Source organism: Sinohyriopsis cumingii, chromosome 5, assembly GCF_028554795.1.
Source record: "Sinohyriopsis cumingii isolate HCF-2022 chromosome 5, ASM2855479v2, whole genome shotgun sequence".
In the NCBI taxonomy this organism is placed as follows: Eukaryota; Metazoa; Mollusca; class Bivalvia; order Unionida; family Unionidae; genus Sinohyriopsis; species Sinohyriopsis cumingii.
The window spans coordinates 145,717,190-145,737,585 of record NC_142965.1 but is presented as its reverse complement, the minus strand read 5'-3'; the positions used below and the strand labels follow the sequence as shown (position 1 = coordinate 145,737,585).

The 20,396-nt window shown below is 36.9% G+C and overlaps 1 protein-coding gene across 1 annotated transcript in view; it reads right to left on the bottom strand.

Annotated features, from left to right (window-relative positions):
• LOC149800410 (anoctamin-7-like) overlaps positions 1-20,396 on the bottom strand; it is a 104,920-nt gene that overhangs the window by 10,207 nt on the left and 74,317 nt on the right. The window contains exons 12-14 of the mRNA XM_089958426.1: positions 13,412-13,521; positions 9,150-9,298; positions 8,145-8,361 (exon numbers count right to left, since the gene is read on the bottom strand). Coding sequence (XP_089814552.1) covers positions 8,145-8,361; positions 9,150-9,298; positions 13,412-13,521 — 476 coding nt within the window. The remainder of the gene's footprint in view (positions 1-8,144; positions 8,362-9,149; positions 9,299-13,411; positions 13,522-20,396) is intronic.

Below are 20,396 nucleotides of genomic sequence, written 5' to 3'. Positions count from 1 at the left end.
TCTTTCTATGGCATGCATGCTACACAAAAGAAACACAAGCATGCTGACATCAGCAAGTATGACATCACAGGGTATCAAATTACATGACGCATTGTATTTTCATCTCTCACTGGCTACAAGACAAGTTTTAAATGTTTTAAATTTCAAAATTGCATTTCTTTTCTTGCTGACTCTCACAGAAATAAGATACAGTGCATCCCTATTCACATCAATCAAACAAAACAAATAAGTGTGCCACATGGCAGGTCAAAATGATAAGAGGCCATTGCCCTTTTGTGACTAAAACATATACACACACCCATGAAGCATCAAGAGATGCTGACATTCCAAACTTATTTAAACTATCATCACATGTGATTCATGACCCCCAAATGTTAATAAAAAGGTATAAAAGCCAAGGAAGAGTTCCATAAGCTTTATTATACTGAATAATTAAATAACATAGTGCTACTTTTTAGTATAAAACTATGGGGAAGGGTGAATAAGCAAAGAATAGACAGAGTAATTTCTTCAAGCCTGGTAATGTTCCCCACAACGGGGGTGGGGTGGGGGGAATGTGCATCAACCCAAATAACATATCAGCATGAGGTATGTTACATAAGGACAGCAAGAGATAAATTTGAAAAAGCTATCCAAAGTTCCTATAATGCTGACATTGATGTTGGAGACAGAAAGTGTATGCACAAACTGTTATGACTCAAGCTATTAAGTATGCTGGAGGTGGAGAAATGTGTGAAAAACTTTGCTATGCCAAGACAAGTTCATGTCTCTATGCAATATGCAGACACTGATAAAAATTGTCACTGAATACACTACTTGTTAAATTTAAGTAATAGAATTGAATTGCATATTGAAGTTGTCTAATACATATATATATACCTACATTTACCCAAAGCTCATAAAAAGTTAAGAAAAAGTCTCAAAATCATTACTGTGGCTACTTTCCACTATAAGCAGTGTTAAATTACTTACTTTTTAATATAAAGCTGAAAAAATGCATACATTATTGAACAAAAGAGAAACAAAGCAAACATTGCAATCACTCAATTACAGTCAAAGGGGAGGTAATACACCTTGATTTGGCAAACCAAATAGCAAGCTCTAATTTACAGCTAAATGATTCCTTACTATTACTTGATGGTAAGAACAGAGCAATGTAGGTTTAATAAATAGCTTTTGTTTCAAATATGAAACCATATTTCTGACATGAAGCTTGTTTTCATTTATTCACAACAACATATATGGTGAACAAAACCCATATCACTTAGTGCACGCAGTAATCAAATGCTGAGATTTGGAATAATGTGTTCTGAGACCACAAGTTGCAACACCCTGAGTATAAAGGTTTTCTATCATGGGACTTGGTACATGAAGAAAAAAGAGATCTGGTTTGGTGGGAGAGAGCAGTATGTTCACCATGCAGTTATACATCAAGAATGTTTCAACTGTATGAAGGGAGGTTGGGGAAGAAAAACTGCCTGTGTAAAGAATGCAATACAGATAGGACTTTTGCAGACTTATATTGGGAATGAAGGGTTGAAAACTATTATTTTAAGTGAAAATGTCCCTCCCTGCTCCCTCAACAAAAGGAATGCAGAAAAGTTCCAATACTGTTTGCCCAAAAATGTAATGTACCAATATGAGAAACATGCTGAACATAGAATAGGTGTCAAGGAGTTTAATTCTAGGATAAGAAATAAGACCGGTATAATTGATATTCAATGTGACTCAACATATAATAATTCAATTTACAGGTTGAGGCAATGCAGCATGTGCAGTTTTGTGCACAGTCCTTATTTTTACAATGTTCTCTGCTTTGATCTGCTGAGTGTGTCTCTAAAGTTAAATGATCAGTACTGATACATAAGTGATTGTGACATAAGTGGCTTACATATAAAATCTACCCCACCCCACCCCATTTTGGGGAATTATTGCATGTGTTAAATGGTATTTAACCATACAGGCCAATCTATGGGTACCATCATATGAAATTCTGCCATCAGGCCATACTGTGCTCTTTTCCCTATGGCATGAGCTATCTACTTCCACTCTCCTGTGTATAAAACCATCCCCATCTGTCTTTTGTATAGAATTTTTCTCCAAAATCACATGCAAACCATGATAAAAAGACTCCATTATCACTGTCATATGTAAAAACCACCAAATCGATACCCTGGATGCACGTGGTAACCATGGAAACAACAAGCTCCTATTATGGTATAGGTCGCATATAGGACTCACGGTACTAATTCCACTCCAATGGTAAACATATGGAAACACTGTCATATTCAAAATTCAATAACTTAAAATTTATGGGTGCTGATAATGACACCTATAATTTTTCGTGCACATCTAACCTTGGTGCAAGCTTATGTGTGGAGAACACCATATGACCCGCGGCAATTTGTTTACATACATGTGCATGAAACACGTGTTATTGATTCTGCACCAAATGAATCAGGTGCTACTTTCAGTATTGAGTACTCCTGAGTCAAGCCTGTAAAAATGCTAAAATTGCATCAGTAGAAATTTGTCAATATTTTTTTTACATTACATATAGGACAAGCTCTCAAAAGATATTTTTCCTAAAATTTTAATTTTCATTATTAACCAATTATGGACCACCAAACCTGTAAATACTCTATCATTTCTTCACCCATTTCTAGACTGGTTCACAGTTCTTCCGTATAATTAGTACCGTGTGTCCTATAACCAGATTTAATTTTTTTTGAAAAAGTTGTATTTTACTCCTTGATATTAGAGCATAATTGTAAGAAAGAATTGGCCATGCTTGTGCATGGATAATAGTGCAATAGCATTTTATGTGATACCAATATCTATAGTTAAATTGCATCCGCATCACATGTTGCTGTGTTGTATTGTACTTATTAATGGCTTATTCTTGTTATTAAAATAATTGTTTTCTGCCTTTGTATCTTCATGTTATCTTTCTATGGCATGCATGCTACACAAAAGAAACACAAGCATGCTGACATCAGCAAGTATGACATCACAGGGTATCAAATTACATGACGCATTGTATTTTCATCTCTCACTGGCTACAAGACAAGTTTTAAATGTTTTAAATTTCAAAATTGCATTTCTTTTCTTGCTGACTCTCACAGAAATAAGATACAGTGCATCCCTATTCACATCAATCAAACAAAACAAATAAGTGTGCCACATGGCAGGTCAAAATGATAAGAGGCCATTGCCCTTTTGTGACTAAAACATATACACACACCCATGAAGCATCAAGAGATGCTGACATTCCAAACTTATTTAAACTATCATCACATGTGATTCATGACCCCCAAATGTTAATAAAAAGGTATAAAAGCCAAGGAAGAGTTCCATAAGCTTTATTATACTGAATAATTAAATAACATAGTGCTACTTTTTAGTATAAAACTATGGGGAAGGGTGAATAAGCAAAGAATAGACAGAGTAATTTCTTCAAGCCTGGTAATGTTCCCCACAACGGGGGTGGGGTGGGGGGAATGTGCATCAACCCAAATAACATATCAGCATGAGGTATGTTACATAAGGACAGCAAGAGATAAATTTGAAAAAGCTATCCAAAGTTCCTATAATGCTGACATTGATGTTGGAGACAGAAAGTGTATGCACAAACTGTTATGACTCAAGCTATTAAGTATGCTGGAGGTGGAGAAATGTGTGAAAAACTTTGCTATGCCAAGACAAGTTCATGTCTCTATGCAATATGCAGACACTGATAAAAATTGTCACTGAATACACTACTTGTTAAATTTAAGTAATAGAATTGAATTGCATATTGAAGTTGTCTAATACATATATATATACCTACATTTACCCAAAGCTCATAAAAAGTTAAGAAAAAGTCTCAAAATCATTACTGTGGCTACTTTCCACTATAAGCAGTGTTAAATTACTTACTTTTTAATATAAAGCTGAAAAAATGCATACATTATTGAACAAAAGAGAAACAAAGCAAACATTGCAATCACTCAATTACAGTCAAAGGGGAGGTAATACACCTTGATTTGGCAAACCAAATAGCAAGCTCTAATTTACAGCTAAATGATTCCTTACTATTACTTGATGGTAAGAACAGAGCAATGTAGGTTTAATAAATAGCTTTTGTTTCAAATATGAAACCATATTTCTGACATGAAGCTTGTTTTCATTTATTCACAACAACATATATGGTGAACAAAACCCATATCACTTAGTGCACGCAGTAATCAAATGCTGAGATTTGGAATAATGTGTTCTGAGACCACAAGTTGCAACACCCTGAGTATAAAGGTTTTCTATCATGGGACTTGGTACATGAAGAAAAAAGAGATCTGGTTTGGTGGGAGAGAGCAGTATGTTCACCATGCAGTTATACATCAAGAATGTTTCAACTGTATGAAGGGAGGTTGGGGAAGAAAAACTGCCTGTGTAAAGAATGCAATACAGATAGGACTTTTGCAGACTTATATTGGGAATGAAGGGTTGAAAACTATTATTTTAAGTGAAAATGTCCCTCCCTGCTCCCTCAACAAAAGGAATGCAGAAAAGTTCCAATACTGTTTGCCCAAAAATGTAATGTACCAATATGAGAAACATGCTGAACATAGAATAGGTGTCAAGGAGTTTAATTCTAGGATAAGAAATAAGACCGGTATAATTGATATTCAATGTGACTCAACATATAATAATTCAATTTACAGGTTGAGGCAATGCAGCATGTGCAGTTTTGTGCACAGTCCTTATTTTTACAATGTTCTCTGCTTTGATCTGCTGAGTGTGTCTCTAAAGTTAAATGATCAGTACTGATACATAAGTGATTGTGACATAAGTGGCTTACATATAAAATCTACCCCACCCCACCCCATTTTGGGGAATTATTGCATGTGTTAAATGGTATTTAACCATACAGGCCAATCTATGGGTACCATCATATGAAATTCTGCCATCAGGCCATACTGTGCTCTTTTCCCTATGGCATGAGCTATCTACTTCCACTCTCCTGTGTATAAAACCATCCCCATCTGTCTTTTGTATAGAATTTTTCTCCAAAATCACATGCAAACCATGATAAAAAGACTCCATTATCACTGTCATATGTAAAAACCACCAAATCGATACCCTGGATGCACGTGGTAACCATGGAAACAACAAGCTCCTATTATGGTATAGGTCGCATATAGGACTCACGGTACTAATTCCACTCCAATGGTAAACATATGGAAACACTGTCATATTCAAAATTCAATAACTTAAAATTTATGGGTGCTGATAATGACACCTATAATTTTTCGTGCACATCTAACCTTGGTGCAAGCTTATGTGTGGAGAACACCATATGACCCGCGGCAATTTGTTTACATACATGTGCATGAAACACGTGTTATTGATTCTGCACCAAATGAATCAGGTGCTACTTTCAGTATTGAGTACTCCTGAGTCAAGCCTGTAAAAATGCTAAAATTGCATCAGTAGAAATTTGTCAATATTTTTTTTACATTACATATAGGACAAGCTCTCAAAAGATATTTTTCCTAAAATTTTAATTTTCATTATTAACCAATTATGGACCACCAAACCTGTAAATACTCTATCATTTCTTCACCCATTTCTAGACTGGTTCACAGTTCTTCCGTATAATTAGTACCGTGTGTCCTTAATGGAGTTTCTATGGGGGGGGGGTAAAAGCAGCATTATTAGATGAGAGATCTGCTTGATGGGAGATCTGCTTGAGGTCCTTTTTGCCTGAATGATTTCTGTCTTAAAATTACTCTGTTGAAATTTTATTAACAGTAGCTATATTTGACTGAGGATCCATATGATCTGCAGTAACTGGAAAAACCTTCATGCAAAGATGCCTTTGGTCAAATTCTGTCCAGGTTGTTTTATTTTCCTGATAAGAAGTCATCTTACATGGTGAAACTGCAGTAAAAGTAGGAGAACAAATGGCCTTTATGCAGGACATCTTCTGTCCAATTTGGTTTATTCTACTGAGTGGTTTTTGACAAGAAATTCATTCAAAAGTCTTTAATAAAGCCAGGTATGTTCTACTGAAGATCAACAGAACTTTAAAACAACTGAAAGACCTTGATGTCAGAGACTCTTTCTAATTTAGTAAATTTCTGTAGAGAAGGTTCTGAGAAATTGTTTACATTATTTCCATTTTAAGCAATGGTGCCCATATTTGATGAAAGATGAGTGGTTTTGGGGGAGGGTTTTGTATACAATTCAAAGCCCTTCATGTTAGAATTCCTTTCATCAAATTATATTCAGTGTTTTTTGAGAAGGTAATGTTTCATGTCTTCTTTCCTAAAAGTATTTTGAGCAAATACATTTGCATCAATTGTACAAATCTGAATGCCTTCAAACCAGGATATTTTCTGTATGGTGATCACATTTAATTGTAGAAGGGTCTATATGCCAGCATGATTTGTATCAACTTTCATTAAATTCTGTCAGCTGTTTTGAAGAAAACAAATTTCAATATTTTTCCATTATTAGTAACAGTAGCCATATTTGATCTGCATCACTTGAAGGCTTTGATATCTAATCCATTCTCTAAAATTTGGTAAAAGTTATCAAATGGTTTGAGAAGTTTACAACTAGACAATGTCGAAAGACACACAATTAACCCATGATGAATGACACAAGAATTACAAATCAAGCTATAACATAAGTCTTCTGTAAGATCTTTCACCCTATTATGCCTTAACCTAGACCTTATTATACCTTAACCTAGACCCTTTATGCCTTAACCTAGACCTTATTATACCTTAACCTAGACCCTTTATGCCTTAACCTAGACCCCATTATGCCTTAATATAGACCCCATTATGCCTTAATATAGACCCCATTATGCCTTAACACAGACCCCATTATACCTTAACCTAGACCCTATTATGCCTTAACCTAGACCCTATTATGCCTTAAACTAGACCTTATTATGCCTTAACCTAGACCTTGTTATGCCTTAACACAGACCCTATTATGCCTTAACCTAGACCTTGTTATGCCTTAACCTAGACCCTATTATGCCTTAACCTAGACCTTGTTATGCCTTAACCTAGACCTTGTTATGCCTTAACCTTGACCCTATTATGCCTTAGCCTAGACCCTATTATACCTTAACCTAGACCCTTTTATGCCTTAGCCTAGACCCCATTATGCCTTAACCTAGACCTTATTATGCCTTAACCTAGACCCTATTATGCCCTAACCTAGACCCTATTATGCCTTAACCTAGACCCTATTATGCCTTAACCTAGACCCCATTATGCCTTAACCTAGACCCCATTATGCCTTAACCTAGACCCTATTATGTCTTAACCTAGACCTAACCCTTTCCTAAAATGGATGTCACTGTGGCATTAACTCATTAACCCCTGCTGTCACTATAACTCATTGTACAAAGGAAAAAAAATTGACATCGATAGTGGCAGAAATAGTAGAAATATTTAGATTTGAAAATGATGCAAATTACAAGAATCAGCCACTGGGAGTAGACTTTTACTTGACAGACTGGGAAGTAAATCATTTATTTTTACCTCTAGGCTTGTTTTATTTTTGCATGTAGCATGAAATTTAAACCATTATGTACATAATTTTATTGAAAATTGCTGTGCCAAATTTCAGCCTAATTAAAAGAATGAAAATAAAACAAATTTTTTATTGCAAGTAGCCCCCTCTGTAAAAATCTGCAAGCTATGTGCTGTCAGCAAGTCACAGGTATACCAGGCGCTGGTAAGGCTAACACTGCTCTAGGTGATCTCTCTGCAAGTATGTGTAGGGGAATGCCTAGCTGTTTGGCTCAGGGGTTAATGAGTTAATTTATTGGCAGTAAAAAGAAGCCATCAAGATGAATACATTCATGTTTTATGACGGTACATGTAACAATGTCAAGAAATGAGTGCAAAAATATAATCACTTGCATGAATAGAAGGTTGCTGTGACAATGTTTCAAGCAGTGAATAGTAGTTCTCACGATGAATGATATAATTATGATTGATGACTGTACATGCAACAGTTTCTGAGAAATGGGCCTTTTAATGCAAACATTAAACACCAACAAAAGATTAGTCAGAAAGAGTGATGCCACCAAATTGCCTATGTGTTGCAGCTAAAACAGTTCTAAGAAGAATAACTCTCACCATGAGGAAGCCATAAAGGATAATTTTCTCTGTATATTCTGTGATGGTGAAATCCCCAGTATCGGGTTTTAATCTTTCTTGATTCACATAATCACGATGATATTTCTTTTTAATGGAGAGATTTTCTTCCTCTTGTCTCTTCTCCTGGGAAACCTGATTTTGACAGCAAACATGGCAACAGCATGCTGGTCGCATGCAGCATAACTTTTTAATGAACCTTAAATAAGAAAAGAGGGATGAAATCATGAATTCAAAAAGAGCATTTCCTTTTCTAGACAAGGAGAGAAAGTGAGAGAGGGGAACAACAACAGGCAGAGAGAGCCAGAGAGAAAAGAGTAGAAGAGATATAAAGAGACAAGAGGCATAAAAGATTAGAAGCATGGAGAACCTAAGTATCGAAAAATACCGGGTACTGGTTTAAATTATACCAATAGACAGACATACAAACACACAAATAAATAGATGGAAAGAATGATGGTGCATTTATTCAGAGAGAGAGAGAGAGAGGCAGAGATGTACACAATTAACCATTTACTGTATAATAATGTCCTTGTTCTAGGGTTTAATGCCATTTGTCAGCACAAGATAGGCTATACATGGCAGCCAGTATAACTGGTAGAGGAAGAACCCTGGAAAACCCAGGGAAAAACCACTGACCCATGAGAAGCTACTGGCAGGCTTTCCAACATACTCACACTAGCTGAGCCTTGGACTAAAATCCACGCAGGCAGAGGTGAGATGGCAGTAATCCGGAACTGTGAGCGCTTTAGACCACTCGGCCACTCGGGGCCCCTTAATGTCTTTGTTCAGCTCAGGAAGAGTCTCAGTAAGGGTAACTGACAGATAGACCGACAAACAATCAATGGAAAAACTGACAGGAAGAAAAAACACTACAGCAATGGAAATGGAGAATGAGAAGAAACTGATACAAGAAAGGGAAAGGAAATGACTAAAAGAAAAAAGAGACAAACAATATAAAGAAAGAATTGAAATGACAAAACTTACGGTATGATAATATCCTTAAGCAGCTTGGGAAATGGTTTGGCTATCATGAGGGTGAGGATCTGGAAGGACAACTGAGACATACAACTTCCTCCCTTGCAGTCATCTTGATATACTTCTCCCAGGCCCAATATGCCAAATGCATCAAATCTCTGTAACAAGTACATGAAATGTTAATTTTTATCAGTCAATAAAAATCTCACAGAATTCTGGATAATATTCCAGCATTACTCTGCAAATACAACTTCACACAGAAAAATAACATTATTATGTTTAAATGTGTCATAATCACAGTGATATACATTTAGAGTCAATTAGTAACTTAACTGTATGTACTTACCTAACTGTCTGTAGTTACCTAACTGTATGTACTTACTTAACTGTATATAGTTACCTAAACTGTACGTAGTTACCTAACTGTATGTACTTACCTAAATGTATGTAGTTACCTAAACTGTATGTACTTAACTTAACTGTATGTAGTTATTTAACTGTATGTAGTTACCTAAACTGTATGTAGTTACCTAACTGTATGTAGCTACCTAAACCAAATGTACTTACCTAACTGTATGTAGTTACTTAACTGTACGTAGTTACCTAACAGTATTTAGTTATTTAACTGTATGTACTTACTCAACTGTATGTACTTACCTAACTGTATATAGTTACCTAAACTTTATGTACTTACCTAACAGTATGTAGTTACTTAACTTTATGTAGTTACTTAAAACTGTATGTAGTTACCTATGTACTTACTTACCTGCATGTAGTTACCTAAACAGTATGTACTTACTTACCTGCATGTAGTTACCTAAACTGTATGTACTTACCTAACTGTATGTAGTTACCTTAACTGCATGTAGTTACCTAACTGTATGTAATTAACTAAACTGTACTTACTTACTTAACCCCATGTAGGTACCTAAACTGTATATACTTAACTGCATGTAGTTACCTAAACTGAATGTAATTACCTAACTGTATGTAATTACCTAAATGTATGTAGTTACCTAACTGTATGCAATTACCTAACTGTATGTAGTTACCTAAACTGTATTTACTTACTTAACACCATGTAGTTACCTAAACTGTATGTAGTTACCTATCTGTATGTAGTTACCTAAACTGTATGTACTTACTTAACTGCATGTAGTTACTTAACTGTATGTACTTACCTAACTATGTTACCTAACTGTATGAAGCTACCTAAACTGTATGCACTTACTTAACTGTATGTTGTTACATAACTGTATGTAGTTACCTAACTGTATGTATTTACCTAACAGTATGTAGTTACCTAAATTGTATGTACTTACTTAACTGTATGTAGTTACCTAAACTGTATGTAGTTACCTAACCTCTATGTACATACCTGCATGTAGTTACCTAAACTCGATGTACTTACCTAACTGTATGTACTTAACTGCATGCAATTACATAAACTGAATGTAATTACCTAGCTGTATCGAGCTACCTAAATGTATGTAGTTACCTAAACTGTATTTACTTACTTAACTGCATGTAGTTACATAAGTATATGTAGTTACCTAAACTGTATATAGTTACCTAAACTGTATGTAGTTACCTAACTGTATGTAGTTACCAAAACTGTATGTAGTTACCTAAACTGTATGTACTTACTTAACTTTATGTAGTTACCTAACTGTATATAGTTACCTAAACTGTATATAGTTACCTAACTGTATGTAGTTACCTAACTGTATGTAGTTACCTAAACTGTATGTAGCTCCTAAATTGTATATAGTTACCTAAACTGTATGTAATTATCTAAGCTGTATGTACTTACTTAACTGTACATAGTTACTTAACTGCATGTACTTAATTAACTGTATGTTAATTCAATGTAGATACTATTATAGAAATTGGATCCAACTGCAAACTGTATAGACTCCAATATGTCACCACATCATACACTGGTTGATCTAGCACAGCATGTACCATGATCCAATGAAGCATTTAGCAATGGCAGATCAGAGTCTAAGTTATTTAAGTTTCTTTGGTATATCAAGGAGTGAATGGGTATGCTCTGAAAGTGTTTCTACAACATAGTTTTAGCTTAATTTATACTTAAATAACATGTACATTACTGAAATAAAGATAATTATTGAGTTATGCTTAAGTGAACTTTGGAATAATGTAATAAAGTTAATTGCTGAGTTCTGCTTAAGGGAACTGTGGATTAATGAAACAAGGATAATTATTGAGTTACACTTAAGTGAACTGTGGATTACTGAAATAAAGATAATTGTTGAGTTATGCTTAAGTGAACTTTGGAATAATGACATAAAGATAATTGTTGAGATATGCTGAGTTATGCTTTTAATGAATTTTGAGTCATATCACTACAATGTCTGCAGTGTGACAGTTTATAGTGTGATATTCTAGCAGTGAGGCATCAAACAGCAGACATGTAGCATTATGTCCCACCCAGTCACATTATCCTGACACCAGGCCAATCAGTCCTAACACTAACCTCTTAATGCTGAGCGCCAAGTGCCAAGCGAAGCAGCTGCTAGTACCATTGTTATGAGTCTCTGATATGACCGGCTGGGATTCAAACCTGTGACCTCCTGCATCCGAGGCGGATGATAGAACCATTTAGGACACCAAAGCAGTTATGCTTAAGTGAATTGTTGATTAATGAAATTAAGATAATTGTCGAGTTGTGCTTAAATAACCTATGGATTAGTGAAATAAAGGTAATTCTTGAATTGTGCTTAAATGACCTATGGATTAATGAAATAAAGATAATTGAGTTGTGCTTAAATGACCTATGCATTAATGAAATTAAGATAATTGTTGAGTTGTGCTTAAATGACCTATGGATTAATGAAATAAAGATAATTGTTGAGTTGTGCCTAAATAACCTATGGTTTAATGGCATAAAGATAATTGTTGAGTTGTGCTTAAATGACCTATGGATTAATGGCATAAAGATAATTGTTGAGTTGTGCTTAAATAACCTATGGTTTAATGAAATAAAGATAATTGTTGAGTTGTGCTTAAATGACCTATGGTTTAATGGCATAAAGATAATTGTTGAGTTGTGCTTAAATGACCTATGGTTTAATGGCATAAAGATAATTGTTGAGTTGTGCTTAAATGACCTATGGATCAATGAAATAAAGATAATTGTTGAGTTGTGCTTAAATAACCTATGGTTTAATGGCATAAAAATAATTGTTGAGTTGTGCTTAAATGACCTACGGATTAATGAAATAAAGATAATTGTTGAGTTGTGCTTAAATGACCTATGGATTAATGAAATAAAGATAATTGTTGAGTTGTGCTTAAATGACCTATGGATTAATGAAATAAAGATAATTGTTGAGTTCTGCTTAAATAACCTATGGTTTAATGGCATACAGATAATTGTTGAGTTGTGCTTAAATGACCTATGGATTAATGAAATAAAGATAATTGTTGAGTTGTGCTTAAATGACCTATGGATTAATGAAATAAAGATAATTGAGTTGTGCTTAAATAACCTATGGTTTAATGAAATAAAGATAATTGTTGAGTTGTGCTTAAATAACCTATGGTTTAATGGCATAAAGATAATTGTTGAGTTGTGCTTAAATGACCTATGGATTAATGAAATAAAGGTAATTTGTATCAGAATATTGTGTGTATACACCATGCAATAACAACTCATGCCTAGTAAAAGAAAAGCCAAGTATTTATATCTTTTGCATTTTCAATCAATGGTGACAAAAATCCCAAAGGAAATACTACAATATTTTACCAGACACCATAAGTCCTGTGCAGGAAACATATCACGAGTATAACCTAAATTTCTGTCTGAATATTTGGTACAACTCAAAGTTAACTAATGAGGCCATAGAAATAAATTATATACCCTGGAAAATTCAAAGACAAAAAACAACAACATTATTAATAAAAGTATTTTAGTGAATCTTAATAATGTATCTGGTACTTAAATTGATTTTTATGCTAAATTATAAATTTCTGGTGCAGGAATATTCTCCTTTACAATCAAGTTTAATTATATGGTGTAATTAAGTTTAATTATATGGTGTAAATCAGTTTAAGTATATGGTGTAAATAAGTTTAATTATATGGTGTAATTAAGTTTAATTATATGGTGTAAATCAGTTTCATTATATGGTGTAATTAAGTTTAATTATATGGTGTAATTAAGTTTAATTATATGGTGTAATTAAGTTTAATTATATGGTGTAATTAAGTTTAACTGTATGGTGTAATAAAGTAATAAAGCTTACCCCTCTGAAGAATGCTACATAAAAGCATGAGGCATAGCTGTTTGCAAATTGGAAAGCAAACAGTTTCATGATGAGAGCATCGTTAAACTGGGTTTGAGTACGAAAGTTCTCTGAAAAAATATGGAAAAGTCTTCTAAAAATCTTCTTATATAACTGTCAGAATCAAAGTTAAGCAAGTCACCAAAAAGAAATATTCACTGCATTCAACTGCTAAACAAAAAGGGCAATAATTCTAATAAATATTGTGGGAGGACAGGTTTGGTTTTGTGTGGTTTAATGACAATTTTCAGTACATGATAGGTTATACATTACAGCCAAAATACTTGGCAGAGGAAGAAGACCAGAATATACTGGGAAGACCCCAGGAAAAACCACCAACCCATGGGAAGTTACTGGCAAGCTTTCTCACCAACCAGTGTGGTCAAGCTAAGATTTGATCCCATGCAGAAAGAGTTGATATGTGAGTGATCTGTAGAATTGAACCCTTAGACTACTCAGCCACTAAACATCCCATTGGAAGGACACACTTAGACTACTTGGCCACTAAGCATCCCATTGGAAGGACACACTTAGACTACTCGGCAACTAAGTATCCCATTGGAATGATACCCTTAGACTACTTGGCAGCTAAGCATCCCATTGGTAGGACACCCTTAGACTACTCAGCAACTCAGCATCCCATTGGAATGACACACTTAGACTACTCAGCCACAAAGCATCCCATTAGTAGGACACACTTACACTACTCTGCCACTAAGCATCCCATTAGTAGGACATCCTTAGACTACTCAGCCACTAAGCATCCCATTAGTAGGACACACTTAGACTACTCAGCCACTAAGCATCCCATTAGTAGGACACACTTACACTACTCTGCCACTAAGCATCCCATTAGTAGGACATCCTTAGACTACTCAGCCACTAAGCATCCCACTGGTAGGACACACTTAGACTACTCAGCCACTAAGCATCCCACTGGTAGGACACGCTTAGACTACTCTGCCACTAAGCATCCCATTAGTAGGACACACTTACACTACTCTGCCACTAAGCATCCCATTAGTAGGACATCCTTAGACTACTCAGCCACTAAGCATCCCATTAGTAGGACACACTTACACTACTCTGCCACTAAGCATCCCATTAGTAGGACATCCTTAGACTACTCAGCCACTAAGCATCCCATTGGTAGGACACACTTAGACTACTCAGCCACTAAGCATCCCATTAGTAGGACACACTTACACTACTCTGCCACTAAGCATCCTATTAGTAGGACATCCTTAGACTACTCAGCCACTAAGCATCCCATTGGTAGGACACCCTTAGACTACTCAGCCACTAAGCATCCCATTAGTAGGACACCCTTAGACTACTCAGCCACTAAGCATCCCATTGGTAGGACACCCTTAGACTACTCAGCCACTAAGCATCCCGGTAGTAGGACATCCTTAGACTACTCAGCCACTAACCATCCCATTGGTAGGACACCCTTAGACTACTCAGCCACTAAGCATCCCATTGGAAGGACACACTTAGACTACTTGGCCACTAATCATCCCATTGGTTGGACACATTTAGACTACTTGGCCACTAAGCATCCCATTGGTAGGACACACTTAGACTAATCAGCCACTAACCATCCCATTGGATGGACACACTTAGACTACTCAGCCACTAAGCATCCCATTGGTAGGACACCCTTAGACTACTCAGCCACTAAGCATCCCATTGGTAGGACACACTTAGACTACTCAGCCACTAAGCATCCCATTAGTAGGACACACTTACACTACTCTGCCACTAAGCATCCTATTAGTAGGACATCCTTAGACTACTCAGCCACTAAGCATCCCATTAGTAGGACACACTTACACTACTCTGCCACTAAGCATCGTATTAGTAGGACATCCTTAGACTACTCAGCCACTAAGCATCCCATTAGTAGGACACACTTACACTACTCTGCCACTAAGCATCCCATTAGTAGGACACACTTACACTACTCTGCCACTAAGCATCCCATTAGTAGGACATCCTTAGACTACTCAGCCACTAAGCATCCCATTAGTAGGACACACTTAGACTACTCAGCCACTAAGCATCCCATTAGTAGGACACACTTACACTACTCTGCCACTAAGCATCCCATTAGTAGGACATCCTTAGACTACTCAGCCACTAAGCATCCCATTGGTAGGACACACTTAGACTACTCAGCCACTAAGCATCCCATTAGTAGGACACACTTACACTACTCTGCCACTAAGCATCCTATTAGTAGGACATCCTTAGACTACTCAGCCACTAAGCATCCCATTGGTAGGACACCCTTAGACTACTCAGCCACTAAGCATCCCATTAGTAGGACACCCTTAGACTACTCAGCCACTAAGCATCCCATTGGTAGGACACCCTTAGACTACTCAGCCACTAAGCATCCCGGTAGTAGGACATCCTTAGACTACTCAGCCACTAACCATCCCATTGGTAGGACACCCTTAGGCTACTCAGCCACTAAGCATCCCATTGGAAGGACACACTTAGACTACTTGGCCACTAATCATCCCATTGGTTGGACACATTTAGACTACTTGGCCACTAAGCATCCCATTGGTAGGACACACTTAGACTAATCAGCCACTAACCATCCCACTGGATGGACACACTTAGACTACTCAGCCACTAAGCATCCCATTGGAAGGACACCCTTAGACTACTCAGCCACTAAGCATCCCATTGGTAGGACACCCTTAGACTACTCAGCCACTAAGCATCCCATTGGTAGGACACCCTTAGACTACTCAGCTACTAAGCATCCCATTGGTAGGACACACTTAGACTACTCTGCCACTAAGCATCCCATTGGTAGGACACCCTTAGACTACTCTGCCACTAAGCATCCCATTGGAAGGACACACTTAACACTACTCTGCCACTAAGCATCCCACTGGATGGACACCTTTAGACTACTCTGCCACTAAGCATCCCATTGGTAGGACACACTTAGATTACTCAGCCACTAACCATCCCATTGGATGGACACCCTTAGACTACTTGGCCACTAAGCATCCCATTGGTAGGACACACCTAGACTACTCAGCCACTAACCATCCCATTGAATGGACACCCTTAGACTACTTGGCCACTAAGCATCCCATTCGTAGGACACACTTAGACTACTCAGCCACTAAGCATCCCGCTAGTAGGACATCCTTAGACTACTCAGCCACTAACCATCCCATTGGTAGGACACCCTTAGACTACTCAGCCACTAAGCATCCCATTGGAAGGACACACTTAGACTACTTGGCCACTAAGCATCCCATTGGTAGGACACACCTAGACTACTCAGCCACTAAGCATCCCATTGGAAGGACACATTTAAGACTACTCTGCCACTAAGCATCCCACTGGATGGACACCTTTAGACTACTCTGCCACTAAGCATCCCATTGGTAGGACACACTTAGACTACTCAGCCACTAACCATCCCATTGGATGGACACCCTTAGACTACTTGGCCACTAAGCATCCCATTGGTAGGACACACCTAGACTACTCAGCCACTAACCATCCCATTGAATGGACACCCTTAGACTACTCAGCCACTAACCATCCCATTGGTAGGACACCCTTAGACTACTCAGCCACTAAGCATCCCATTGGAAGGACACACTTAGACTACTTGGCTACTAATCATCCCATTGGTTGGACACATTTAGACTACTTGGCCACTAAGCATCCCATTGGTAGGACACACTTAGACTACTCAGCCACTAAGCATCCCGGTAGTAGGACATCCTTAGACTACTCAGCCACTAACCATCCCATTGGTAGGACACACTTAGACTACTCAGCCACTAACCATCCCATTGAATGGACACCCTTAGACTACTTGGCCACTAAGCATCCCATTGGAAGCACACACTTAGACTACTCAGCCACTATGCATCCCATTGATGGGACATCCTTAGACTACTCTGCCACTAAGCATCCCATTGGAAGGACACACTCAGACAACTTGGCCACTAAGCATCCCATTGGTAGGACACACTTAGACTACTCTGCCACTAAGCATCCCATTGGAAGGACACACTTAGACTACTTGGCCACTAACTATCCTATTGGATGGACACACTTAGACTACTTGGCCACTAAGCATCCCACTGAATGGACACACTTAGACTACTTGGCCACTAAGCATCCCATTGATGGGACATCCTTAGACTACTCTGCCACTAAGCATCCCATTGGAAGGACACACTTAGACTACTTGGCCACTAATCATCCCATTGGAAGGACACACTTAGACTACTTGGCCACTAATCATCCCATTGGTTGGACACACTTAGACTACTTGGCCACTAATCACCTCATTGGTAGGACACATTCAGACTACTTGGCCACTAAGCATCCCATTGGAAGGACACCCTTAGACTACCCAACCACTAAGCATCCCATTGGAAAGACACACTCAGACTACAATTACACTAAGCATCCCATTGGAAGGACACACTTAGACTATGATTCCACTAAGCATCCCATTGGAAGGACACACTTAGACTACTCAGCCACTAAGCATCCCATTGGAAGGACACACTTAGACTACTTGGCTACTAAGCATCCCATTGGAAGGACACATTAAGACTATTTGGACACTAAGCATCCCATTGGAAGGACACCCTTAAAGTACCCAACCACTAAGCATCCCATTGGAAAGACACACTCAGACTACAATTACACTAAGCATCCCATTGGAAGGACACACTTAGACTATGATTCCACTAAGCATCCCATTGGAAGGACACACTTAGACTACTCAGCCACTAAGCATCCCATTGGAAGGACACACTTAGACTACTCAGCCACTAAGCATCCCATTGGTAGGACACCCTTAGACTACTCTGCCACTAAGCATCCCATTGGAAGGACACCCTTAGACTACTCTGCCACTAAGCATCCCATTGGAAGGACACACTTAGACTACTCAGCCACTAAGCATCCCATTGGAAGGACACCTTTAGACTACTCTGCCACTAAGCATCCCATTGGAAGGACACCCTTAGACTACTCAGCCACTAAGCATCCCATTGGTAGTACAGACATTTGTTGATATGTGCATTTCCAAATGATTGCCCCAACATACAAGGCTCCATGGTAATCAACTGAAAATTGTGAGACTAGTTTTGTTCACAGAAGTCTGTAACAGACTGTAAAGTCAAGAAGGGCAATAAATAAAAAATAATGATCAGTCATTATGCACATTTTCAGACAACAATAACAACATTTTATAGCAGACTACTGAAATCTGACAGACAAGCCATGTTCAGAAGAGCTGTTGTATATTGCATTCCTCTACAAGTCAAATGGGCAATAACTCTTATACAAATTGCACAAGGCACAATGATTTGTCGATATGCACAAAGTCAGATGATGACCTTAATATTTACTTAGCTTCATGGCAATAAATCAAAACTGCAAGACTAGCTGCATTAACAAGGTCGTGTGCCAGATGAAAGGACCTATTAATGTAAAGACATTTAAGAGTATCACTATATTCCTCCATGAGATATAAAAAGAATAGGACAGATGAATGGATATACATTCATGGTGATTACTAAATATGTGATATAACAAAATAGGACAGATGAATGGATAGACATTCATGGTGATTACTAAATATGTGATATAAAATATTAGATCACATGAACAGATAGATATTCTAGGTGATTACTAAATATGTGATATAAAAAGAATAGGATAGATGAATGGATAGACATTCATGGTGATTACTAAATATGTGATATAAAAATACATAAGATGAATGGATATACATTCATGGTGATTACTAAATATGTGATATAAAAAATAGGTCAGATGAATGGATAGACATTCATGGTGATTACTAAATATGTGATATAAAAAGAATAGGACAGATGAATGGATATACATTGAAGGTGATTACTAAATATGTGATATAATAAAATAGGTCAGATGAATGGATAGACATTCAAGGTGATTACTAAATTTGTGATATAAAATATTAGGTCAGATGAATGGATATAAATTCATGGCGATTACTAAATATGCGATATAAAATATTAGGTCAGATGAATGGATATACATTCAAGGTGATCACTAAATATGTGATATAAAAAATCGGTCAGATGAATGGATATACATTCATGGTGATTACTAAATATGTGATATAAAATATTAGGTCAGATGAATGGATAGACATTCAAGGTGATTACTAAATATGTGATATAAAATATTAGGTCAGATGAACGGATATACATTCATGGTGATTACTAAATATGTGATATAAAATATTAGGTCAGATGAATGGATATACATTCAAGGTGATTACTAAATATGTGATATAAAAAGAATAGAAGTACAGTTAAACTCTTCTTTTTCAGTCACTTTTTTTCCCCATTGATTCCTTTCCTTCAAATTAGCAGGAATCCAAATTGATACATCAGCTCATAATGGCAAGAACAAACTCTGTGCACTATGTGTCATTCTGATTCATGGATATTTGCAATGAACATATAACTGCAGCTTCAATGTACATTTCTGATGGTCTCACTAGCTTTACAATGTATTATACATTTCTGATAGTCTCACTAGCTTTACAAAGTATTGTACATCTCTGATGGTCTCACTAGCTTTACAAAGTGCTCTACATTTCTGATGATCTCACTAGGTTTACAAAATAATGTACATTTCAGATGATCTCATTAGCTTTGCAAAGTGCTGTACATTTCTAATGATCTCACTAGCTTAACAATGTATTGTACATTTCTGATGATCTCACTAGCTTTACAAAGTACTGTACATTTCTAATGATCTCACTAGCTTAAGAATGTATTATACATCTCTGATGATCTCACTAGCTTTACAAAGTACTGTACATTTCTGGTGGTCTCACTAGCTTTACAAAGTGCTGTACATTTCTAATGATCTCACTAGCTTAACA